Source organism: Ambystoma mexicanum, chromosome 6q, assembly GCF_040938575.1.
Source record: "Ambystoma mexicanum isolate Mex_15411 chromosome 6q, UKY_AmexF1_1, whole genome shotgun sequence".
Lineage (NCBI taxonomy): Eukaryota > Metazoa > Chordata > Amphibia > Caudata > Ambystomatidae > Ambystoma > Ambystoma mexicanum.
Genome location: NC_090937.1, coordinates 214529154 through 214553952, shown reverse-complemented (window position 1 = coordinate 214553952; position 24799 = coordinate 214529154). Strand labels below are relative to the sequence as shown.

The following is a 24799-nucleotide window of genomic DNA, read 5'->3' as shown; positions in this document are numbered from 1 at the left end:
GGGCGCGCCCAAACAGAAACTCTGGTGAAACGGTTGCGCCATAACGTTGTGTGCCTAACTGCCCATGCCGAGTTAGCACTCATGAATATAAGCACAGTAAGTGACAAATCTTTTAAAGTGAAATATACAAATGTAGTTCAGTTGACCTTCCTCCTAAGAAAAAGTGCACAAGACAAAATAGCATTGGACTTTTAAAAAAAAGTAATGAACACCAGAAAAATAACCTGAGAGAGGAAATCTTACAATTGATATGCTGGCAAAATATAAAAGGTGATCACCTTTTAAACCCAGCAATCTGTCGTGAAAATTTCCATAGAAAACAAAATCCCAATATGAAACAAGTGCTTGTGGTCTTGTGGGTAACCGCCTGCACTGGGAACATAACAACCTGACCAGTGTCCAGGAGTGCAAACTCGCCTTGCCACATTGTGGGCAAATACTCATGACTTACTTGCCCTCTCACCAAAAATAGCAGATGACGCACTTTAGGTTTCTCATGGCAAAGCTATCACAAATCCCCCGATAGCATCAGCAGTGTGGCTTGACGTTTTGTATGCCTGTAGGGTCCTTTCCTTGAGCCAGATGTTGCTAGAGGTTGGAGGCTGTTGGACGTACACTGCCAGTTGTAGTTGCAGCAGCGCCCATCTCTTTTGTGGGACTCGCGCCGTGCTGGTGGTCTTATGCTTGAGGAGGCTGTGTGTCCCTGGTGTTGCGATACCTTTGTTTTGGACACCAGTTAAGAAGTCTGTGTCATAGGTATTAACCTCCATTAGAATAACAAAGCATTATTTCTTTTTTTTTCGCGAAACCTGTACCATAGTACTGCGTACATTGTTTCTAGGGCATTATGCCTGTTACGAAAAGGAAGGTCACGAATAAAAAAACATTGACCGCACGTAAATGCAACAAACGTGTTTCTAGCTATGAGGTCACAGACGCTCCTTCCGTGGCAAATCCTCTGGCCTTTCCAGGCTCTAATAAGAATTGAAGTCCCGCCGGGCTGGTATTAAGTTCATGTAGATGGGAGAAATTACACACTGAGAGTTGTAACATGCCCCTAGATATTGATTTGTCCAAAGACATCCATAAGGGTGCTATAGAGCGGGCCTGCCAAATGCATGAATTGGTAAATGCAGGGTTAGTTAACCCTGAAAATGTGCCAATCAACGCCCCTACTGTATCACCTTCCCCCAGTGATTTGGAAATCAAGGCCAACCTTGTGCTGCTTAAAGCACAATCATTGTGTGTTCTGGAAGAAGACCCCTAGATGCTTTACACACCTGAACAATGGTCACATGTAAAGCTAATATGCCTAAGGACTTGAACCTTTGCAACAGCCTCTCCAACTTCTGTATTTGGATGGACACACTGGATAAGTGTGCAGAAGAATATCGCCCAGTCAAATCAAATGTATGTTGTCAAACTGACTTTTGACCAACTGTAGTGGTCTCGCAACACCTGAACAAGGAGGACAGCTGGTGCCAGACTGATGGCCAATTAATCATATCCAACTTGTATCCACAACTGGCACTGAAAGTTTCCCTTAGGTCGGGTTTTGAAGCCAGTTCCCCTCCTATGGCTATGTCAGCTCCACCAGTGCTTGCCAGTAACCGAATGAGGGTTTTTAATACAGTAGGTTCGGCTGCTGAAAGTAAATGTAAGCATGACCTCTTGTGAGTCCGCAGACAAGTGAAAATTCGTACACCTCAGGCTATGTTTAGAAGCTTACGAGTTAGATTTTGTCATGGGCCAGAGGAATTTTATCATCCCGAATATTGAGAAGCCTTGTGGGATAGAACCGAAAGAAGCCCTACGGAACAAAGTGCTGGTATGGCTTCGGTAAACAACCGGGCCAGGAGTCATAAGTGGTTCTGACCTGCAGGTTCTATGGAGACTGGAGTTAAATGACTGGTGTGCTCATGAGAACAGAGACTGTGTGCTGGTAGGATGAGGGTCCAGTAACCTGCCACAGTATTTGTCAATATTTGCCCAAGGGTTCCTCAAACCTCAATCTTATAGTTGATTAAGACATTGTGGCCATTTTCTTTCTTTTTATAATGACTACTATGATCTTTTCTTTGTGTTGTTTGTTGGTGTTTGTAATTTCTTATGTTGTTTGTAGCGCTTTGACGCTTGCGGGCTACAGCGCTATATAAATATATAAATAAAAATAAAATAAATATAATTTCCCTCCTCACCTCCATTTCTGGCTTTCAACAATACTCTGCTTTATAAATCTAACTTGAAAAGTACACATACCATAGTGTCACTCAAATATATAAATCCTCATAGAACTATGTTAGGCAAAAATGTACAATTGTGGCATTATTCCCCCCGCCTTCAATGTGAGACTACAAATACCAGAATGCAATTAGGCAAAAGGCAAAACAATCGTCTCTGACTACAAAACATTCAAGGACTGACAGTAGCAAGGTTTAAAAAACAAATGCGGATGCCGTGTGTTATGAGATATTTAAAACTAAGAAAACACATGGCATTCAGGACTGTGGACTGTCTGCCATCCATCCAGTAACCGGGACGACCCTGCTTAATATCAAAGCGAGAAAGGATCCAGCCCCCTTAGGCCATGTTTCGCTAAGTGCTATTGTAATGGGGGATCAAATATTTGGCAACATGGCCTTAGGGAGCTGATCCCTTCCTCTCTTTGAAACTAAGCAGGGTTTTTCCCAGTTACTCCAGGGATGGTTAACCCACGTTTGCTATTAAAATATCTATTTTTTTGTATTATTAACTGGGAGACTACTAATACCAGAATGCAGTTCAGCAAAAGTCAAAAAATAGTCTCTAAGTGCGAAACTTCCAAGGACTGAGAGTAGCACGGTTTAAAAAAACAAATTCAAATGCCCATTTGGTCACCCATCCATGCAGTAACCTGGATTGATCCTGCTTAGCTTCAAAGCAAGGAAAGTGAAGAGAGGGTCCCTGGAATGCTCCTCCCCACCCCCATGAACATGACAGCCCGAAGAGTCAGAAACGCACAAAGCAACTCACTGTTTGGACAGCCGCCAGCAGGGCCAGTGACATCCACATATGCGAACGGATATTCTTTTAGACATCGATTGAAACCTTGTCCAGCAAATGGGTCTCATTATGGGTCCAGCGTTAACACTGCCTGTGCTACCAGCGGGTTGCCGCAGGACCCATACTATTTTACCAGCGCCTGACTTTCCGGTGCCACCAGCTCATTACGAGTCTGGTGGCCTGGGAAGTCAGGCGCTGGCAAATTGTAAGTCCCCATTCCCATAAAGTTCTTTCAGACTCTATGGGAGTGGAGACACAGAAGCACTGGCTCCGTTTCTAATGGTGCTGGTGCTTCCGTGAAGGGTTTGCCTACTATGGCTGCTACGCCCGGCAGGGTCACACCTATCGGGCACAGCGGCCATGGCAGGTAAACACGTAGTTACCGGTCTGGAAACAAGGGTGCCAGTGAGCTTACCGGCACCCTTGTTTCCGGACTGGCAAACTTATAATGAGGCCCAATGTCTTTATGGATACAGGTGCCACTACCCTGATCATAGATCCAAATGCCATGATGGATCAGATTGACTAACAACAGAAAACCATTGTGCTGATGTAATTAGTGACACCACGACATAGCTACATTAGTCATGAAGGCAACTTGCAGCCATGCATAAAGTTACACGGACACACAGGTGCTTACACGAAGAACATGCTTACACAGTTATATAGATAGAGGGCAGATACATATACATTCTGTTGAAACCTTTTAAATCCTCCAACAAGCTGACGAGGAAAACATAATGAAAACGTACAAGTCGCACAATACTAGAGAACTTTGGAATTTGCTAAATGACAATTCGCAAAACCAACACAAATTGACGGCCAACGTCTCACAAGAAACTTGGATTTCACACTCTTTTTCTTACATCTACGGGGCCCAACCAACAAAAGACCCCGACAAAACGACTCTGATTAAATCAAAATGGCAAGTAAAGGCAGACTACGATGACTTCATCCGTATGATCAAAAATCTAAACACCTCAAGAGCACCTGGACCGGATGGCACTTCCAACGCTCTCATCAAACAAGATTTGCCTGCTTGGGGGAAATTCATGTGCAACATTGTAGCCCTTATTAACACACTCAATCAAATCCCTCACTCATGGAGGACTGCTAAAATCGTCCCTATCTACAAGCAAGGCCCCCGCGACGATCCAGCAAAATTTCGCCCGATTGCCCTACTTGACCCTCTCGGAAAACTCTTTGCGGCAACACTGCTAAAACAACTGACCACCTGGGCAACAGATACTGGCAGGTTCTCTGCCAGACAAACTGGCTTCACTCCCAATGTGGGAACCAACATCAACTTGATACTACTCAACCTAATCAAACATGAAACCATCAAAAACTACACCACGTACATGCCGCCTTTATAGACCTCCAGATGGCATTCAATGCCATATCAAGAGAAAAAACTTTGGTCCAAACTCAAAGCATGGAAATGCCCATCAAACATCCTGGAGCCAATCAAACTATTATATTCTGAAACATCAATCAAGGTCAGACTGTCGTAACAAGATGCCACCACCACCTCCATCATGACAGAAAATCGATTAAAGCAAGTGTGCCCCCTTTCAGCAACCTTATACAACCTCTTCACAGCAGATATCGAAGAACAGATGCTCAGCTACCGAACGAACCCTCCAAAAATAAACTCCACCCCAGTTCCCGTTATGGCCTATGCTGACGACATCATCCTCCTTGACAAAATGATCTCTGGACTACAAGCGGCACTGACAGCACTAAGCAGATACATGACCATCAATGAACTAGCGATCAACATCACAAAAACCAAGACAATGATGCTAGCCAAAATGCCAACCAAAAAAAGCAAACAACCCGCCTTTAGCATTGATGGAATACAACTGGAAACCGTCACCACCTTCAAATATCTTGGCGTGCAAATAATCAGTCAAAATCGGAGGAACAATGGCTAGACAAACTAGAACAAACATCACAGACACTGGCACGACAAGGATGTTTGCTACATCGCAAATACGGAAAATTCTCCTTCAAAGCAATCATTGCTTACTATAGACAAAAAGTCATCCCCATTATTACCTATGGCACTGAAGCAATGATGAATGCAGGGTCAATAAACTGGATGAAATATGAGGCAATCTTTTGGGGCAAAATCCTCTATCTCCCGCCGTCATACCCGATACCAAGAATAAGACACGAGATAGCAACCCAATCAATCGCCTCCATTGTACTCTGGAAGAGTCTAGACATATTCCGGAAAATCCTGACAGACCGGAAAACACCAGCCATACAAGTTCTGAGAGCCCACCCAAACACCTTCAACAATACAGTGCTCCAAGAATGGAAACAGACCTTATTGAAGGAAATGGCAAATGAGGATATATCAGAAGAACTACTAACTCTCTGTCCACAACACGCAAAAATTAAACTTCAATGAAACGACTGGATAAAAACCATCCAAACCAAAAACACCAATCAACAGAACCTTCAATGCACCACAGACACTCGAAAAATCCATGAGCTACCACCTTATCTTCAATTGTTCCCAGACCCGAGCATCAGAACAACGTTCCTAAGAATACGTCTGAACGTGTTACCTATCAACTCAAACCTTGCTGTAACCAGGCAGATATCTCACACAAACAACTATTGCCGCTTCTGCAAGGTTGGAACAACTCCTGAAACCCTATTCCACCTTGTGATGGAATGTCAGTCACTCTCGACACAACGCAAACAATTTGGTGCCTTCTTTGAACTCTCAGCACACCAAATGGACACAGGCGAAAGATGGGCAGTCCTACTCAGTGGGCAAAATAACAAATACACATACACAATCACTCTATTTCTTCACACTGTTTTGGAACTCAACAAGAGAACCATCTGAGACATATCTTATGTCTTGCCTCACAAATGAAAAAGTTTACAAATAAACTAAATCATAAAAAAAAACTTTTATTATTTTTCTCATTAGCCAAGTGCAGAAAGGCTGAACGCAAGGCAAAAGAAGAGATGCAGAGCAAGCCTGCAGACGTTTATCGCAACCAACCCTATGGAACTACAGGATCGTATAAGAAGCCTGGAGAATCCAAATACTACTAACCTATAGGAAACATAGCACGGTTTAAATGTATAGAAATCATAGTATAACTATAATGAGGTTACATGAGGCCACAAGCCACAGGACAAGAGATAAAGGAAAGCAGAACTAGGCTGTATACAGATGTATGCAATTTGGCTGTGGCAGAACTATTCACAGCCGAATTGAACATGGTCAATTTTGCTGCAAAGACATTTTGCCATGGCTAAATCTGGCAAAACGTGAATCCCTCACAGCCCCCAATACATCTCCCCACCCACCTGCTACTTACCTTTTTGAAGTACGCTTGTCGGAGCTGGCGCTGCAGGGTCCACTTTTCTCCTTTTTCTTTTTTTTCCGTCCCCCGTCTCCAAACCTCCCGCTACACCCAAAGGCCATCACTACCAAACATGGGGACCAGGGGACACCCCCACAAACCCCGCTCACCATGTTTGGTGGTGATTACCCAATTTGATTGTTTCAATCAATTCGAAATGATCAGATTGGGTAATACCCACAGAACAGCAGGCCAGGGCTTGCAGCCAAGATCAGAGACAACCAGCACATTTGGAAGCTAAAAGACAAGGAGCCATCTGCAAATGAGCAAAATAAATCCTCATAAATTGCAGACCAGAGGGCTCGATTTCATGGTCCTCAACCACGTGATGCAGCCGAGCCAGACAATGGTCATTCACCTGCGGTGGGAAGATGAACGGTTCTCAGCAACACGGACATGAAGTGAAACATGTATCCTTTAACAACATTGCAATGCTAAGGGCACTCTCACAGACAAAAGGGGTGGCACTGACGGTTACATTGGGAATACATAGTCTTTCGCATCACCTTGAGAAGGTGCACTGAGCGCTGAGAACAGAGCTCTGTCCCAGGCCTGGGGAGACCAGCTCCAGCCAATCAGGGAACAGTAATCCATGGGTGGACGGCAGAGGGCAAGGGCCAATGGTAATCCTGCGACCATGCAACAATGTAATAGATAGCTTTTTGGGGAAGGGTCAGGCAAGCCACCTGACATGTGAGGACCAATAGAGTAGTATCTATAGGTGCAATGCATAGGCACTATCGCCCCAACTACCCAATCCTGTCTTCTCGTGGGATTTTGGGGATGAGCCACATGTTGTGATGTAGAAATCAAACAAAATGGCCCACACGCGCATATTAGCCGTGAGTCTGGGAAATTTTCAATGTCCTGTATGGTCCCTGTCTGTTTGTGTAATAAACGACAGTTCCAACTTGCCCATGGCTGAGTCCTCCATCTGTACAGTGGGGGAGGGTTTGTTGGGCCCTGGGAGCTGCAACAGTGAACTCGTAGTGTGACCCCTAGCCCCTCTGGTATACCCAAGCAAATAAGTTGGTAGCAGAGGGATGATTCACAATGCCCGTTCGGCATAAGACGCCTCTTCCACCGCAGTGCCTAGAGGGCTGCGAGGCACCTCACAGAAAGTGGTACCAATGGTAGGTGCACCCCCATGCAGACGGCCCCAAGGGAGTCAGTTTGGATAATATCCTACCCGCGGTCCATGATGAGCCCAGCATACCAGAAGGGTGAGGCGGCATATTTCGGACACCCAGGAGCCGAGCAGCGTCAGTGGATCACAGAGTGTAAGTATTGACTCAGCCACATGGCAACTGAGGGGGATGTTAAAGTAATGTCGGGTGTGGGGCGATGAAGAGTATTTGTTGAGTATCCTTGAAGTATTGTTGTGTATTGTTCAGTATTAGATGTAATTTTTGTGGTTAGGGAGCATTCAGTCTTAAGGTTAAAGGTTCTGACAAATAACCTAAAGTATTGACTTAAGGGTAGGGATGATAAAAGTTGTCTAAATATTGGATTCCCTATGGATTGGGTGTTTTCGCTCGGGTCATGGATGATAGTATCCCTGTGTAAAGGCTTAGCAAAGGGAGCTAGCTCAAATTGCGGAAGTTGTTTTTCTGGTTAAATCTCGCAGAGGCATTTTATCTACAAGGTGATGCTGTAGGTACAGATTGAGCATGAGAAATATTGGTATCCCCTGTTAGCAGGCAGGAACACAGGTGGGTATATGTCGGGTTCGTAAAAATTGTCTGTGGTGTGGAACAATAGCGTTGTGAGGTCTGTTAGTGATTTCTATCCTTGCCCTATGTAGTGAAGTAGTGATATCACTCATAGGGCCTGGGCATAGGACTAGGGCAGCATGAGGAGGTACAGAATGGGGTGTTCACAATTTGCAATTAACAGAGTAAGCTGTTCAGTGGCGGTGCCCGGAAGGCACATGCGCAAGATTGGTGGGAGTACCTGAGGGGGCATAGAGTTGTATAAGGGCGGTGTGCGGAGCATGCCTGAAAGGTTGGTTCGGAGCCAGAGAGGCTTGGGATAAATGACACGAACTGTTATTTGTAAAGTTGAGAAAAACGAGATTGGTAAATTGACTAAGCATGGCCACAATGCAGAGGTTTCTCCAAATATGTGCAGCAATCATTACACACGCACATACAAGAGGCTTATAAGGGGAAAAGCTGAGCAGTCCTATGGCGATATTTAAGCTCTGGAATATGTTTCTGGAGGACGAAGGGTATGTAGCGAGGTGCCAATGAATGCTGAACAAGCAGAAGACTTGGCCCCGCGCCCTTTTCCGCACTCCCTTACCTCCTAATGAACATGAGAACGAAGAGGCTGCAATAGAAGCACAGTGATTATACCCCATATGGGAATTAAAAGCAGCAGGGGGGTAAACAAATCCAACATTCAAACCTCCACCATTTACCAAGGAACAGCGGCAGAAAGGGGCCATGCAGCGAGACCCAGAAGAGCGCCAAAGAGGAGCTGGGAGGAATACCATCAAACAAGTGGGTAGGAGGGCAAATATTAATGCAATTAGATGGGATGACAGCGGGAGAAAAAGGTGGGGAAAGTAAGGATGTAGCTGGATGTAAGGGAAGCAGCGAAGCACAAAAGTGGGCAGAGATAATGGAAGAAGTAGAAAGGAAAGAGAAGGAAAAGAAGGAAGTACACAAGAGGGTGCAAAGAGACAAGCAAAGAGAAGAAGAGAATGAGCGGGAGCAGAGAAAGATGAGAAGAAAGAGGGCGCTTGAGGAGATAGAGAGGCAAAGGGAGGAAGATGAGAAGGGAAAGAAAGTTTTGGTAAGAAGGGAAAGGAGAACTAGAGTGACTTATTAGAGAGCACAAAGGGAAGGGAGAGGAGGAGAGTGCAGTGTGGGAAATAAGACTGAAATTGGGATTGACCCCGTCTGATGATAACACGGGGAGCGATAGGCAAGCAGAGCAGGATAGCAGCAAGAAATATGAAAAGGCAGCCGTGCTGCCAGACAGAACCGATTCAGGATCCTCCATGAAGGGGGGGCAGCCAGAACCTGATGGACATAGAAGGGGAACTATAGGGAGGCAAGGTACTGAGGAGACTGGGCTTCCATGACGATTTTGACAGTGACCCAGTAGACATCGAGTCAGAAGATGACTTGGCAGAGAGTGAAGACGAGGGAATGGGACAACCTACTCATCGGTCGACAGGGAATAAGACCTATCAAAGCTCGACATGGTGAGCAGACAGAGACATGGGAGAATTGCAAGGTGACAAGGACGAGAAACTGCGATGGTCCAGGAATGCATCACGCAGCCTGGATGATGTAATCCCATATGCACAGAGGCTCACGGACCTCCCAACATGAAGGAGGGGGTAAATTGTAAGGGCATTCACCAGGAGATCAGAGGGGGAAATCAAGTTGACAAGAGGACCAGACAGGGAAATTGGGTTCACACAGATTCCCTTACTGGAAAAGGGAGGGGGAGCAACCTCAGTATATACTATGGAAACATATAGACATGGAAAACGTGAGGTGTAGGCTACCCTCTTTGACTGCGGGTGCGGGGAAATGGATATATGAGATGGAAAGAATGACAGCATGACAGAAACCAGGAGTAGGGGATGTAAAAGGTCTACTATTTGCGACCCTCAGAGAGGCCGCTGATGACATATGGCGAAGGGCGGGGTACCCAGGAGTAACAACCCAGAACACGGCAAACATTGGATCACCGTTTGCTAACTGCCAAGCAGCTGTATGGCAAGCTCTGCGGATGCAGTACCAAGACATGATAGACATTAGTGCGATTATGGCATGCAGAACGGGGGAAGACGAAGACCGAAGACATGCACAATATATTCAGGCTATTCAAGAGATATGGCACCTTGAAACGTAAGAACCATGGGATAAAACAGTGGCATTATTCTATCATATACCATGCCAAGAGCTGCCAGAACAGGTGCAAAGGCAACTGAAGAAGCTGGCGGGAATGGAAACAAAACCATAGTTAGAACTACAACTTACAATAGTACATTACTGTAGATTAATGCAAGAGAATGCAAGGAAAAAGCATGAGGAAAGGAAGCAGTAGGAGGCAAAGTTAGTACAGAAGAAGCTATCTGACTACGCCATGGAATGGGCAATACTAACAAGCACGGAATTACAGTGGGTGCCACAGACACAGGACGCACAACTACCCACGGGAGGGGGGTTCATCGGCAGGGGCATCTGCAGCATGGGTTTCGAGGAAGAGGGGGGCCACCAAGGGGATGCGGGTATGGGCAACAAATGCAACAGAACCAAGGGGCATTTCCAGGAGAGCATCAGGGATACGGACAACAAATGCAGCAGGGTCTAGAAGGTTTCCCTGGAGGGTACCAGATGCAAGTGAGAGAACTGCCCCAGTATTGGGTGTGTGGACATGTAGGGCATATGTCAAGAGTATGTAGGAGCAGAGGAGGGATACAACAGAAAGGGGGAATGCAATACCAGTCAGCATATCCAGGGGAGCAAAATGAGTTCTATGCCCAGGACCAGATGCAACAAGAAGGACAGGCACCAAACGCATACCCGCAGACACACCAGCCCATGGCACAGACACCACAAATGCTGGTGCCTGTGCAGCAGTATTTGCAGGCACCACAGAAGCCGCAGATGCAGAATAATACACAGCAAGTACACAAGACCCAGCAAATACCGGAGATGCAGAACAGCAAACAACCCAACAACAGGAAAGTGGCACACACTTACTCCATGACAATGACTCCCATAAGAAAACTAGGAGGGGTCACTGTAGTGGGGGGGCAACCAATTGCTGGGAATCTGAATGTCATTATACCCTCAATAGGACAGCCCACAGATGAACTTGATGTGTTCTATCCTATTGATTACACCTAACCCGGCTGAGGAATCACATATAGGGGTGACTATAGGTGACACAACTTTTTCCTTTCTTGTAGACACATGGGTGACTAGATCCTGCATCCAGAAGGGGAAATACAGTATGTCAGGTGATGCAATAAATGCTGAAGGGTTCTCTGGGTTGACAGAATTTCACAGAAGATATTGCACTTTCCATAGGAGAACACCACTTAGCGTTGTGCCTACTTTATTCTCGACAGACACCCGTAAAGATACTGGGGAGAGATTTCATGAGCAGACATAACATGACCATTTCATTCAATGACAAGGTCATAGTGTGTTACACACCAGGGATGCACCTTCTAAACGTGAGGGAGATTATTGAAGTCTATTGTGGACATAAGGTACAGAGGGGGGGGGGGGGGTGCCAGTAGATGAGGAACTGTTTCAGTATGGCACTGAAATAATAATAGTATGGCTCCCAGGGGCTCAGGGCAAAATGTGGCACATTCTAAATGAGCATTTTTTCAGGCCAAAGATACCATTAAATGAGAAGGATGGGACAATAGTGCCACTTGAATTAGAAGCAGTAATATTGGGGGGTGACTGGATAGCAGTGCATGGGACAGATGACACAGGCCAACCACGATGAGCAGTGATCGCCTTGACATAAGGATACAGGTTGACCGCAGTTACAGATGAAGAACTATTCAAGGACAACAGATCAGATCACGAGGTAGTGTTCAAAATGAACATCATATATTGGGTGAGAATATATTACAGAGAGTTACTGCAGAGAATGGTGATGATGCTGAAAGCACCAGCGCCATTTCTTGAGGAAGATTTGGCAAAGGACCCCACCATTTTATGGACCACAAGTCCCCATGATGTGGGGCTTCTGAAAGGGATGGGAGCAGTGAAGATAAAGCTGAAGGAGCCATTTTACCACAAGTTAGGCAGTAGCCACTAGGAGAGAGAGGCAGACAAATGTATCTATGAGACCACTGCATCACTAGTGAAGCAGGGCATCCTAGTGCCATCCAAATCACCATGCAACAGGGCTGTGTACCCTGTCAAAAAGGCAAGAGGGGGATTATGGCATTTTATACAGGACTTGCGCCTCCTTAACCAAATGGTACAATTTTGTGTAGCATCCCCACAGAAGCTGCATACTTCACGGTCATATATTTGAAGAATGTATTCTTTTCTATACCATTACACCCAGACTCACAGGATTTAACCTAATTTCTTTATAGAAATAAGAATTGAAAACATACAACACTTCCTCAAGGGTACTGTGAATCACCTTCCATATTCAACATGGTACTCCAAATGGACTTAGGCAACGTACAGATGGAGAGCACGGTTACACAGTATGTAGATGACATATTTATTTGCAGCAAGACAGAGGAGCAGTGCAGAAAAGACTCGATACACATTTTGACAGTACTAACAGAAAAAGGGTACAAAGTAGAAAAAGCCAAGTTATAATATTGCCAGACAGAGTGTTGTTTATCGAACAAATGATCTGGCAAAACGGCAGAAGAGTAACACCAGAAAGGGCAGAAGCAATATGAAGGACAGCAAAATCCACAACTGTGAGACAAGTGCAGCAGTTCCTAGGGCTATGTAAGTATTGCAGCACATGGATATTCGACTACAGCACTTACACTAGGCCCTTATTTAGTACAATGAAGGAAGCGCAAAAGGGGGACAAGACATTACAATGGACAACAGAAATGACTGAAGCATTTGAAAAGCTAAAAGAAGCAATATGCACAGCTCCAGTGTTAGGGATCATAGATTATCAAAGAGAGTTTTTCCTATTCTCACACACTGATAGAGTGGTTATGACCGCAGTACTGACACAGAAGACGAGCATGGGGCACAAGCCTCTAGCATACTACAATGGGAAATTAGACCAAGTGATGAGAGGACACTATCCATGCAAGCAGGCACTGGCTACAGCCACATTCGCAGTGGAAAAATCAGCAAGTATTACCATGAGATGCAGCACCACTCCTTATATGGAGCATGCTCTCTTTGAAATACTGGAAAGACCGAAGAGTACATTGAGAACACAGAGAACTTCAGGGTACGAGGTAATACTGTCAAACCTAGCTCTCAAGATAGTGAGATGCAAACTTGTCAACCAAGCCATGTTCATCGCCGACATTTTATAGGAGGGTGACTATGCACACGACTGCACAGCAAACATAGAAGAATTCAGTGATGCTCGCAAGGTACAGGAGAATGCACTTGAGGCGGGAGACGTGCTTTACATTGATGGGTTGCCAGCGATTGACCAAACGACTGGGGAAAGACATATTGGGACAGCAGTCGTAAAATTGAGAGAGGACGGGACGAGCAAGGTGCTGGCAAGTGTACGTCTCCCATCACACTGTTCAGCACAAGCAACAGAATTAGTTGCCTTGATATTGGCACTAGAACACAGCAGGGATAAGGAAGTGACAGTCTATTCAGTTCAGATTCAGCCTACGTGACATCCACAGTACATTCTGGGCTGTCACATTGGCGTATTGATGGGTCACTGGTGCAGCACACACACTGCCATTGGGCAGATTAATAGAGTCAATAGACCTCCCAGAGCGTATAGCAGTAGCAAAGTGCCAAGCACACACGAGGGGGGAGGATCCCATCAGGGGCAACTGTAGGCCCACTCCCCGACTTGCATGCCCAAGGTACAAAAGAATATAACACACCTCAGCGGGGAATGAGACCAGGAGGACAGGCTGCAAGAGTTAGTCGTTTATATAAAATTTGCCATCCAGAGAACTCTGCTGCCCGAGAGCGCTCTGGCAAAGGTGGCAGCTTAAGTAAGAATATCGCGTCATACATGACATCATTGCATAGGGGACTACATAGACACAGGATTGGATAAAACAGTTGGGTACATATTTAATACATGATGTTGCTCCCGCTGGATTGGTTGTTCAGTTGGCAGGAGGACTCATACCACGAGGTCCAGCAGCCTCTGTCTGGGTGGGGTGAGGGTCAGGTCACGATGAAGCCGGACGGGCCCTAGCTAATCTAACATAACAATTTGCTTCAAGCATGCACTAAATAGCAGTTACTGACGCTCCTTTGAGCAAATCATTATCCTCTATAAATTCTAAGCTTACAACCACATCATTATTTACTGGGGTCTTTGGGGGTTTATCACAACTTGGGAGGGCTCGATCCAGGTGGGATCGTTGATCATGGGGTGGGTCTAGGCGCATCAAAGAGACTAGGGGGCATGCTGGCATTTGTTAGTTCTGAGGTGCAATATACTGTGACAGAGGTTGGCTTTTATTAGTCGTGGCACACTGGGGTGGGCATCGAACTGGGGTTACATTTCTGGCACATCAAAAGACATGCCTATCAGGGCCATGGGGTTGGATTGGCAGTAATTTTCCAGTACCGGGGGTGAGGAGGGGAATAGGCAGGTTTTGTGGAGATGGATGTGTTTGCAAGGCATGGTTCGAGCCAGTTCATGCACAGGACAGTGATCTTAGAGGAAGGGTGAGGCGTTACATTTATACTGTTGAAATTACCTCTGGCTCAGGCGTGAGAATGGAGCTGCAGGGCTTTCAGAGACGGGGAGAAAAGGTGGGGGCTTTTGCAAGCGCTGTGCGCGGTGTTGCAGAGGGGAGAGAAGCCTTCTTGTAGTATCGCAGTGAGGCCTAATCCAAAGATGGAGTTGGAGGTGTCCAAGATGGATGCCAAGTGTCTCTCCAACAGCCCCACCTGTGTCGTCATCAGCACAGGGGCTGGTTATGTACACAGGGGCAAAAATAGGAAGTGTCCTCCACTGTTGGTCGAGCAAGTGATGCATCTTAAACTGAATGGGTGTGGGGGGGCCCGAATGGCCCTGCCACTCCCACACACAACAAAGCAGCAGACACAGAAGCAAAAAGCGTCGCCTACTTTGGGGACATTTTAGAAATTGAGGCATTGTCCCACTCCTATATATAGCCTAAACTAAAAACACGCTGAACAAAAATTGTCTCCATTGCCTTCCCTTAGCCTTGTTCGCACAGTGCAATAACCCCGGTCCAACCACAATTTAACCCCACATGAGGTGGTAACAGGATGGCACATGCGACTTCCCCTGGTTCCTCCCACTATAGCAATCAAAGATGCAGATAGCGTGTCTGATGTATTGGGTCAGGAAATGTATGAGTATAGCGCCGCCTTGATTGCTAGTGCCTCTGTTATTTCTCGTCACCTGCAGAGACAATGGGAGAGGCCTGAAGCCAGAGAAGAGAATGACTGCACTGAAGCCAAGGAGGACTTGGTCCCGCCGGATACAACTGTGGCTGCTTAAGCCACTGTTGTATCCGGGGGACCAAGTCATTTTACACAATTTCTCCAGAAAGTGGGACGCATTGCATTTCACAGGACTGCATATTGTTCAACTAATAACTGAGCGAGCAGTCAAACTTGTCAGGAAGAACACTTGGAACCACCTTGTGGACATCAAGCCCTACAAAGCGGGGCCTCTCCTAGCAACAATATCGACAGGGCCAACAATCAACAAACAGAATAGCAAAACAACAACTTGCAATGAGCACAACCCAGCAGAGGATATCCAATGGTTACTCGCTCACGTGCAGAATCGATAGGGCAAGGACTTTCTACACATCCAGAGTGAGGGCACACTGTCTGTTTGATATTTTTCTTTCTGCACATATTCATCGTGAAAGTGTGCCTTTTTTATTGCAATTGTTCCATGATTCCATGTGATCCCCATCCTGAAACTTTCCAAGACCAGATTGTCCAATTTGTTAGGAGATCCAACAGTACCAGAAGACGCCACCCTAAAGTGTATTTCCGCACCTTCATAGCTTATTTGACCTAAGCATATCCACACCTGGAAAGGGGAAATCCATCTGTACTGACAGTATTACGCGACCCCAGAATAAAAGCTGTGTGGAAACAACTATTCCTTCTTACTTATTATAGATATATTATATAGAATATATGTATTCCTTCATTTATTCATTTATTTATTCATCAGGCACTGGAGCCCGCAGGCATCAGGACACCACAAAAAACAGAACAGAAGAGTGTAACAAAAGATCTCAGGGTACACTAAAAACACACATAAAGAAAACACATGGCATACAATTATCCACAATCCACAATCAGGTTCGGGTCCGGAGGAAGATTAGAAAAATTGTTACAATTTGCCAGCAAAGTAGGGAGGTTGCTATGGCCACATCCAATGACTTCACAATCTTTATCAACTTCCGAGCACCAATTGTCCAACTTAATCCTACGCAGAATCTTCAGATCCAGACTCCTAACGATACCTCGTCTAGTTCTGTCTTGAAGCCAGGCCATCTTCAGCTTCCAGTCTTAGAGGTGGCAAGACACTGGGGATAGTAACAGTTCTTGGGTCCATGACTAGTTCTCTCAAGGATTTATCCTCAAAAGGTGGCACCTCAATTTTACTGTGACAAACAGTCCCAAAAGGATGGTTTTAGGGTTTAGAACAGGCATTAGAGGTCATGAAGGAAGAAAAAGATCCCACATCAGCATCCACTCTGGACTGCCCATCACACGCATTTCTAGTAGTACATGTTGAAGGAGGTAAAGATATGGGATAGAGGGGTGCAACACCATGGTTTTTAGAACCAGCAGATTCAAAATGTTCAGAATATCTGGCTCAGTCTGGCTTCTCTTATCCTTAGTTATTGTGATGTCAGCGAACCCAGATAATACAGTCTGACAAGAATTATCCACCATAACAGCCCGCCCTAGTGTCACTACTTTATCCAGCATGACCTAATAAGGGTGAAACCAGGTATATAGTTGTTCTGACAGCCTTGCAAAATATCTCTATTGGGTTGATTAAGCCATCTATAAAATAGCTCTGCCTTCTTAGACAAAGATAATTTCCTGGAGAAAAGGTTTGTGTTTGTGCTGATTTGCATACCAACAATGCCTTGGTGTTGTCTTTTAAGATTGTGGTGTTGGAGTTTTTTAAAAGACATTTTAGATACATTCTTAAGAAGGGCTCTCTGAAAGATATCAATCGATGGAACTATTATTGGTGGTATATATATACTTTTAGGTTTAAACTCCACAAATGTGTAAAAAGGTAGGACATATACCAGGGGAAAAATAAGTCCTGGATGACACAAAAGGCTTATGGTTCTTAGCGTTAGATCAAAAACCGACTTACAGTCTTAGACACAGTATTGACCCAATGTTGTCTTTAAACGCTGACATTAGATTATTAGACTCCATACATCTCACTCCGTAAGACCATTACCTGATCAGATTCAAACTTACTTTGCAGTCACTCGTATATGTGATGAACAGAACATACAATACAATATGATAGCTGTATATATCACATTTTATTATATTTGTTGTTAACTGTATGGGATGGCGTTCCATTGGGTTCAATGGTAGTACAATTGGTGTGTTAAATATGAGTGTTGGGCTCAACAAAGCTATAGGGGTCCAATAACATTTTCCAGATTCCAGAAAAGAAAGTGCCACCAGGTTATACCAAAAGTCTCTAGGTTTTGTGCTCTTCAATCCAGTCATTAATTCCTGTGATATTAACTTGTGGTCTCTTCTTCTATACATTTTGTTTTCTGCTTCTTCTCATCTCTAGCTGGAGCTTTTCACATGGGCCCCGGGCCCTGAATGTACCTGCACATTAGGGTGGCCTGGGTAGTGGCAGGGTTGGATGAGGTGGAAATGAGGCCCCAGAGCTTATACCAAAAGGCTTGCCATGCAGGCATCTCTACAGGCTGAGTCAGGATTCCTTCCTCTTCTCCCTCTTCTGAGGTATTGACTCCAATCCCAACACCCCGTTCTCATCTACCTTCTCAATGAGTTGCACTATTTTCTTGCCTAAAGGGGACACTTTCTCTCTTCTCGCTCTACTTACTTACATTTCTTTGACTCCCTTCCCATCTCCTGGAGGAGCAGCCATGTGCTTGTACGTCTGCCCAACTTCCTGTCACATGCCTTTGGCTCAGAGATTCCAACTCTGCGTATTCGCAGTTCTCCTCATTGAAACTCATCCCCTCTTCTTTCAACTACTTCCTCAGTACTGCAATGTTCCTTTTCATCTCTTCTCTTGACTTCCGTCACACTACTTCTCCTCCTGATTCCAGGGGTTATTCATCCACCCATCCTCTTCACCTCCTTCAGCCTCCTCATCTTCTCCACTGTTGTCACTTCCAGCCTCATGCTGAGGGCACTCTTCTACCTCTTCTCTCCAAGTATAGCCGCCAGCCACCTCTTCAGTGGTGCTACCTTCCACCTCTCTGCCTGGTTTACCTTTTTGGCAATCCTGTCCCCATCTTTTTCTCCTTTACTGATCTTCCACCTCTCTTCTTCCCCAATCTGTTCACGTTCCTCCTCTGCTTTACTGATCACTCACCACTTCAGTCTCATTTACGTCCTCCACAGTCCTTCTGATATCTCTCCTTATCAACTCCTTACCATGGACCACCTGCAACCTGCTCTCCTGCTCTCTGTTTGCCTGCTCCTCTACAGCCGCCTTAATTCTGGTCGACACCTTGTGCTGGTACCTTCATCTCATTCATGGGCTCACTCGCTGCTTCCTTACTCCAACTCTGCACCTCGCTAGCCCTGTACTCTGGAACTGTCTCAAACTGCTTCGCTGAGGGCTGTTGCTCATGTAGGACATGGGATAACTGTTCTTACCCAGATTGATGAGTGGGGTCACATGAGCTATCTGAGCACCATGATCAGTCAATGGGACTCCCTGTAGTTCTGAAATCTGGGAAGAAATCTTCAAATAGGTCCACCACCATCGTGTAATCCATTAAGGAGCGTTCTCTACAGTGGCTGTAAGAGTCCCTACCCCCTCCCACACCCACCACTTGGTGTTTGTTTTGGCTCTCTCCTGTGGCCAACATCTGTATGTGCATCTGCAGGTACTACATACCATCTGTATGTAATGACTTCCTTTTAGTGTGGTAAATTAAGAAAACATTTCCCTTTTCAAGAACATTTTCCATGTCATGTCTAGGATTTCCATTGGTAGAGCAGTGGGACTACAGGAGTTGCATTTGTTCTCGGAGCAGTCGTTTACCCGATTTGGAGCAAGGATCGTTTTCTCCTGTGTCCTCACAGACCTTAGGGACAAGAGGCAGTTTTCTATATTCCTCTCCCAGCTCTGTAGGTGACACACACACCTGGATTTTGTCTGAGTTCTTCTCCTTTTCCTGGGGTGAATTTTGAGAGGCGTAGTCCTTGAATGCTGGCCTTCAGAACTTGGGACAACATAGATGAGTCCAGGTGATGAGGACAACCAGGCCACATCGTCATATCTCTCTTCTAGTAAAACCTGTACCTGGCCCCTTGCTCCAATACAGAATATTGACAAGGTTTAACAGAATGATTTCCTAAAGTCTCCTCTTCTACCAAAAATGAACAATGAATGGTAGAAGATTTTCAAAGATTTCAAATAACCTTGCGGTCGTAACTGAGAACGTATAGCAAATTGTGGGTGACATGCCTGATTAATGATAGAAGTTACAAAACAGTTATAGTCAGAGTAAAAATAGCTTATTAACATGAAAATTCCAACAGGGGATGTTTTAAATGTGTTTGAGAATGTCTACGTACCCAGGGAAACACACCTATCCCTACTTGTTTGAAAAATCTCACCAACAACCTCATAGAGGTATTCTGAAGAAGAATCGGACCCTTCGAGCATCCACTGCATCATCAAAACCTCTAAATCTGACCCCACCAAGCGAAGAGCTCAAAAAGCCAATGTTCTTTACCTTGGCCTTTAAATTAGTCTACGATATCTCCAAGGTACTCAGATCTTTCAAACCCTCATTTTCATTACTGGATTCGTGGAACGCCAGTGTGGCAATACTGGGCTTCCCTCTGATTGCCCCAGTGTTAAAAGCATTATGATGTCCTTCCTTACCCAAGGGAAGTTTCACAAGGACTGAAACATGGGTTCACCACACCTCTCCTTGTAAAGCTAAACGCCAATCTGAAGTGTATGGCTAACTACTGAACCCTCTCTGTACTCCCCTGCACATGCAAAGTCCAGGAACATGTCTTGGCAGCACTAGGATTGCAATACTCAGGCAGCTATTCCGGCCCTGTGAAACCCCTCTGGTACACTAGGGAAGTAAGCTTAGGCATTTCATATGGAAAATCTCAGGAAGCACAACCACCATAAATCCAAGCTTGCTCTCTTATCCTGTGCCAGACCTGAAGGTTTCGTGATCATCTAAGGATAGGGCCAGAGCCTATTCAGGGCCCCTTCTCACCACAGCATGTGGCAGTCTTTGTTGAAATGCAACCTAGAAGGAGCACCAGTTCTTCGGGGAACTCCAGGCATCATTCTTCTCACCTGGATGAATGGACACCTACAGAAGAAGAGAACAAGCAAACAACATTACCCAGTTTTATCGTGGATTGTTGTCAGGCCTTCGAGTTACCGGTTGTGATCTCTCCTGACACTCATTGCACTCTGAAAATTTGTCAGCATCTACGAGGCTCAAGAAGATATAGAGTAGTTGATAAAAAATTTCCTTATAATCACCAACCAAAGCATACCAAAGGCATGCATTCTAAGACATTACAGAGGGGCATGGGATGGCAATAACTGAGACCTACCCTTCAGATATAAATTTGTATGACCCACAAGCTCTATCCTTATCCAGATAAATGGATTTGTGGAGTGAAAGCAAGCTAACACAGCTTCACAGGAATGCCAAATGGGGGAAGCAGCTACTGTGATTAGATGCCTCATTCTCTGTGGGTGCTACTCTGCTGGGCACAGCAAAGTAAGGCCATCTGCTATCTACCAGGCCCCATTCACAGTCCACTATCAGGTGTGTATCCATACTACGAGCCAACACTGAGAAGTGGTAGGGGCAGGATACAGTAATTTCCCTTCATCATTCTCCTTGCAGATTTCAGTGTGGATTATGGAACCAGCTAAAGACAACCACATACAAGGCGCTGCTCCCAGGGCAGAAGCCACCACCAACCAAACCAACCCTCACCCTGAGAGACTCCCTTGGGCTCTTAGCTTATTCGGCTGCTGTTAAGTATTGTAGGGGAGACGAGGTTACAGCATCAAGGCAAAGGACTCTGTGACACCCCTGGAGTTCAACCGATCAGGTAGGCCATTAAAGAAAATATAGCCAACCAGCGTATGAACCATAGCAAAGAACAGTCTCCTAATTGATTACCAATCATGTTTATGCCCATAGAGGCAAACTGAGATCACTATCATGGTTGTTCCAGAGCACCTGTTCTCCACCAGAGGCCAGGGCAAGTCTTCTGCCTTACGCCCTCTAAACTCTCCTTTGACTTTCAAAGCTGTAAATCATGGCATTCTTGTCAAGTGCCTTCAATAATAAGTGGATGTGTCAGCTCCATCTCTCCACCAGTTCAAATAATTTCTGTCTGACAGAACACACCAATTGAGAATGGATCCTTTGCCATCCCACACTAGAACGATCTTGTCTGGGTTCCCTGAAGGCTCTTCATGGTTTCCAAACCTATTGAATATGCATATACCCTCTTAGCAGCCATCATCACAAAACATGGGATCCACATGTACACTGCAGCGACGCTTCTCCTTATCAATCTGGAAGAGCCAATGGAGGCTACTAGTTGGTAGGAGAATGCCTGTCGTGTGTTCAGGCCCAGATAGCTTCAATCCACATCTGCCTTAATACAGCAAAAACACATGTAAAAGTATGGCCAAGCTCCTCAAGTGCACCACCATTCAATTGTTTGATTCCACTGGGCCAAAGATCTCAGCCAAAAATTGAAACTCGAAAGCTAGATGTTGTTTTGAATATTAACCTTTCATTTACCTTGTAAATTGCTGGGATAACAAAATCGTTTTTCCACACCCCTGGCCTCCTCAGCAGATCCTTGAATTCTTTCAAATCACCCACAAGATTGCCAAAGTGTATTTAGTAGTCATGTCCAGACTCGAGCACTGCAACAGAATGTGTGTAGACCGCTCGGCAAAGACCTTACATAAGATGCAAAGGAGCAAAAGCAATGCTGCAAGAATGAGCCTCAATCTGAAGCGCAGCAACCACATAACACCTGCAGTGGGGTCCCTTTACTGGCTGTCAAGTCCAGGATAGACTTTAAGATCCGCTGCCTTGTGGTGCAAAGCAATCTCTGCATGGCATATCCTCACACTCATCCTGCATCACCAACCAGCTGGGCACTTGAGGTTGGCTGGTCATAATTTTTTAGTGACCCAGGAGCAAAGACACAATTGTTTGGGAGCAGATCCCTGCAGTATCACATCTCATCCATTTGAATCAAACTCTCTTCGTATCTTCCCATCTCATCTCAACTTCAACAACAACATGCGCTCAACATGTTCAGAAGAGAACTGAAAATATTCCTGTTCTGATTGGTCTACAGCACCTAATCATCATCATCATCATTATCTCACCCACCTGAGGATACCCGTTACTCCTTCTCACTGTCCCTATACCCTCATACCCTGGGTTCTGAGGTGCTCTTGGTGATAGGTGGGGTACTGCAATAGAGCATTATAATAAATAAATGACATTAAATATCATGAAATACCACTATATGACATAGCATATCGTGATATGACCTTTCATGATTTGGCATGTGCAATTGAGTGTAAACTGGGGTTTTCAAAAGTTCCTGTCTATGACTACTTTTGTGGGAGGCCTGAAATGCTTGTTGTAGAGCGAGAATAACTACCAGTTGTACATTGGTTTTAGCATTGGCACAAAGGGATTTGCACTGACCGTATTTTCTCTGGTTTAAGTTCTAGTGTTAAAGCTAGTGTAAATGTTGTTATTGTGCCAACACTTAGACCAACCATATGTGCTCTTTGGGTTAGGCACGCAGTTAGCAGTGCAGGGGTGATGATCCCATTTCTGCTGCTAGTGGTGGCTGGAATTGCGCTGCTGTTGCCAGAAGCCCCTCCCACACCTGTTGGATTTAAGCCTGCAAACCAATGGCAGACACTGCCTGGGAAACAGGGTGTTCACTGCTCTGTTCACTGATGGCTGCAGCCTCGTACCTGTTGAATCCTCAGAGCACCGTGGTAAACACTGGCCTCCTGTTGCTCTAAGACAGGCAGAAGAAAGTAAAACCTGCTGGGAGAAGGAATTTAAGGCCAGGCAATGTTGGACGATGGGAACATAATACAACTGGTCATGATCTGTGGCTAAGCAGAAACCGGAAATGATGTGGAAAGTTGGCATGTTGTAAAATAACAATGATGTGCTAATGGGTGGACTTGAAATCTTCCAGAAAGTGCCAACTGGTTATAATGGAACATGGCAATGCTAACAGGGCCTAAAGTAAACTGGTAATAATATGCTGAGTGGGTTTGCTGATAAACAGCCTTAATATGCTAACTAGGCATATTGTGAACCGGTAATGATATGATAACTAAGTTGAAATATACATACATAAGAAAAGAGAAAAATAATAGTTCATCACAAGATTTGGTGCCTTAAAAGGCATTGCCGCTTTGATTGTTTACATTGACTGACTTATCAAAATGTGGTCTCCTTATATTGCAGTTGAGTTCGTAGCCAGTTATTACATCAAACATGAAATGTCCTGCCACTGAAATGATTCTCTATTTTTATGGTAGGAAGATTCACCAAAGAAGAGTGCCCCTCCCTCTCGGGCAATGAGTCGGACATCAATGCAGAGCAGAAACAAATTGCTCAGAAATCCATCTCAAAATGAGGGGGTCCTAGCCATCAAATGTCAGGTAAGATTGAAAAGGAATACATCTCTTTAAGATTGTAGGACTCCATGTAATATTCTCTAAAATGACAGACATCTGCCCATCCTTCCATCTCTACCTCCATTTAATATGAGTGTCCACTGAAGAGTGGTTTATAATCATTTGATCTTAAGTATGATTAGGGCCATCTGCCACTTGATTACTTCTTTGGTCACTGTTTCCCACCCCATTTCGTAAAAGCCAACTGGCTGCAGCCAACACATTGCAGGCCTAGATGAAACACTTACTAGTCATAGCTAAGGGTGAATGTATCTTTCAAATGTCGTGCTAGTGGATTTTTAAATCATTCTTAAAAGAACCCAGTGTCACTCGGCTCAAAGATAATTGTCTTTTAAGGAACCAGCTAACTAACTCTTTGAGTAATAGGTGAAAATGCATTCCTATTCTCAATCCTAGGTCTTACATGGATGGTTTTCACTCTTCTTAAGCAGATGCAACTGTTTCGCTCTGCCGTGCTCACCTAGAGGTTTGAGATGACTATTCGTCAGAGGTTAGGATAGGAGCCATGCCTGTAAAGACTGGAAGTACTGCATACGATATATAAGTAGGAGTAGTGTAGATGGGAAGGCTGGGTGAATGGTGGGGGAAGTGAGCGATGGAATCATCAGATAAGGGTTTGCTGGAACCTGCAATACCCCTTATGGCAAACTCATTTCTTATGGTGCCCAGTGTACTCCAATGCCCTCTAACCTCTAAGTGCAGCAGACCGCACCCCCACGCCC

At 45.1% G+C, this 24799-nt stretch overlaps 1 protein-coding gene across 1 annotated transcript in view; it reads left to right on the top strand.

Annotated features, from left to right (window-relative positions):
• The window catches only part of LOC138515493 (uncharacterized protein C4orf17 homolog), a 698631-nt gene that overhangs the window by 274186 nt on the left and 399646 nt on the right, over positions 1-24799 (top strand). Inside the window, exon 5 of the mRNA XM_069630308.1 lies at positions 23919-24041. Coding sequence (XP_069486409.1) covers positions 23919-24041 — 123 coding nt within the window. The remainder of the gene's footprint in view (positions 1-23918; positions 24042-24799) is intronic.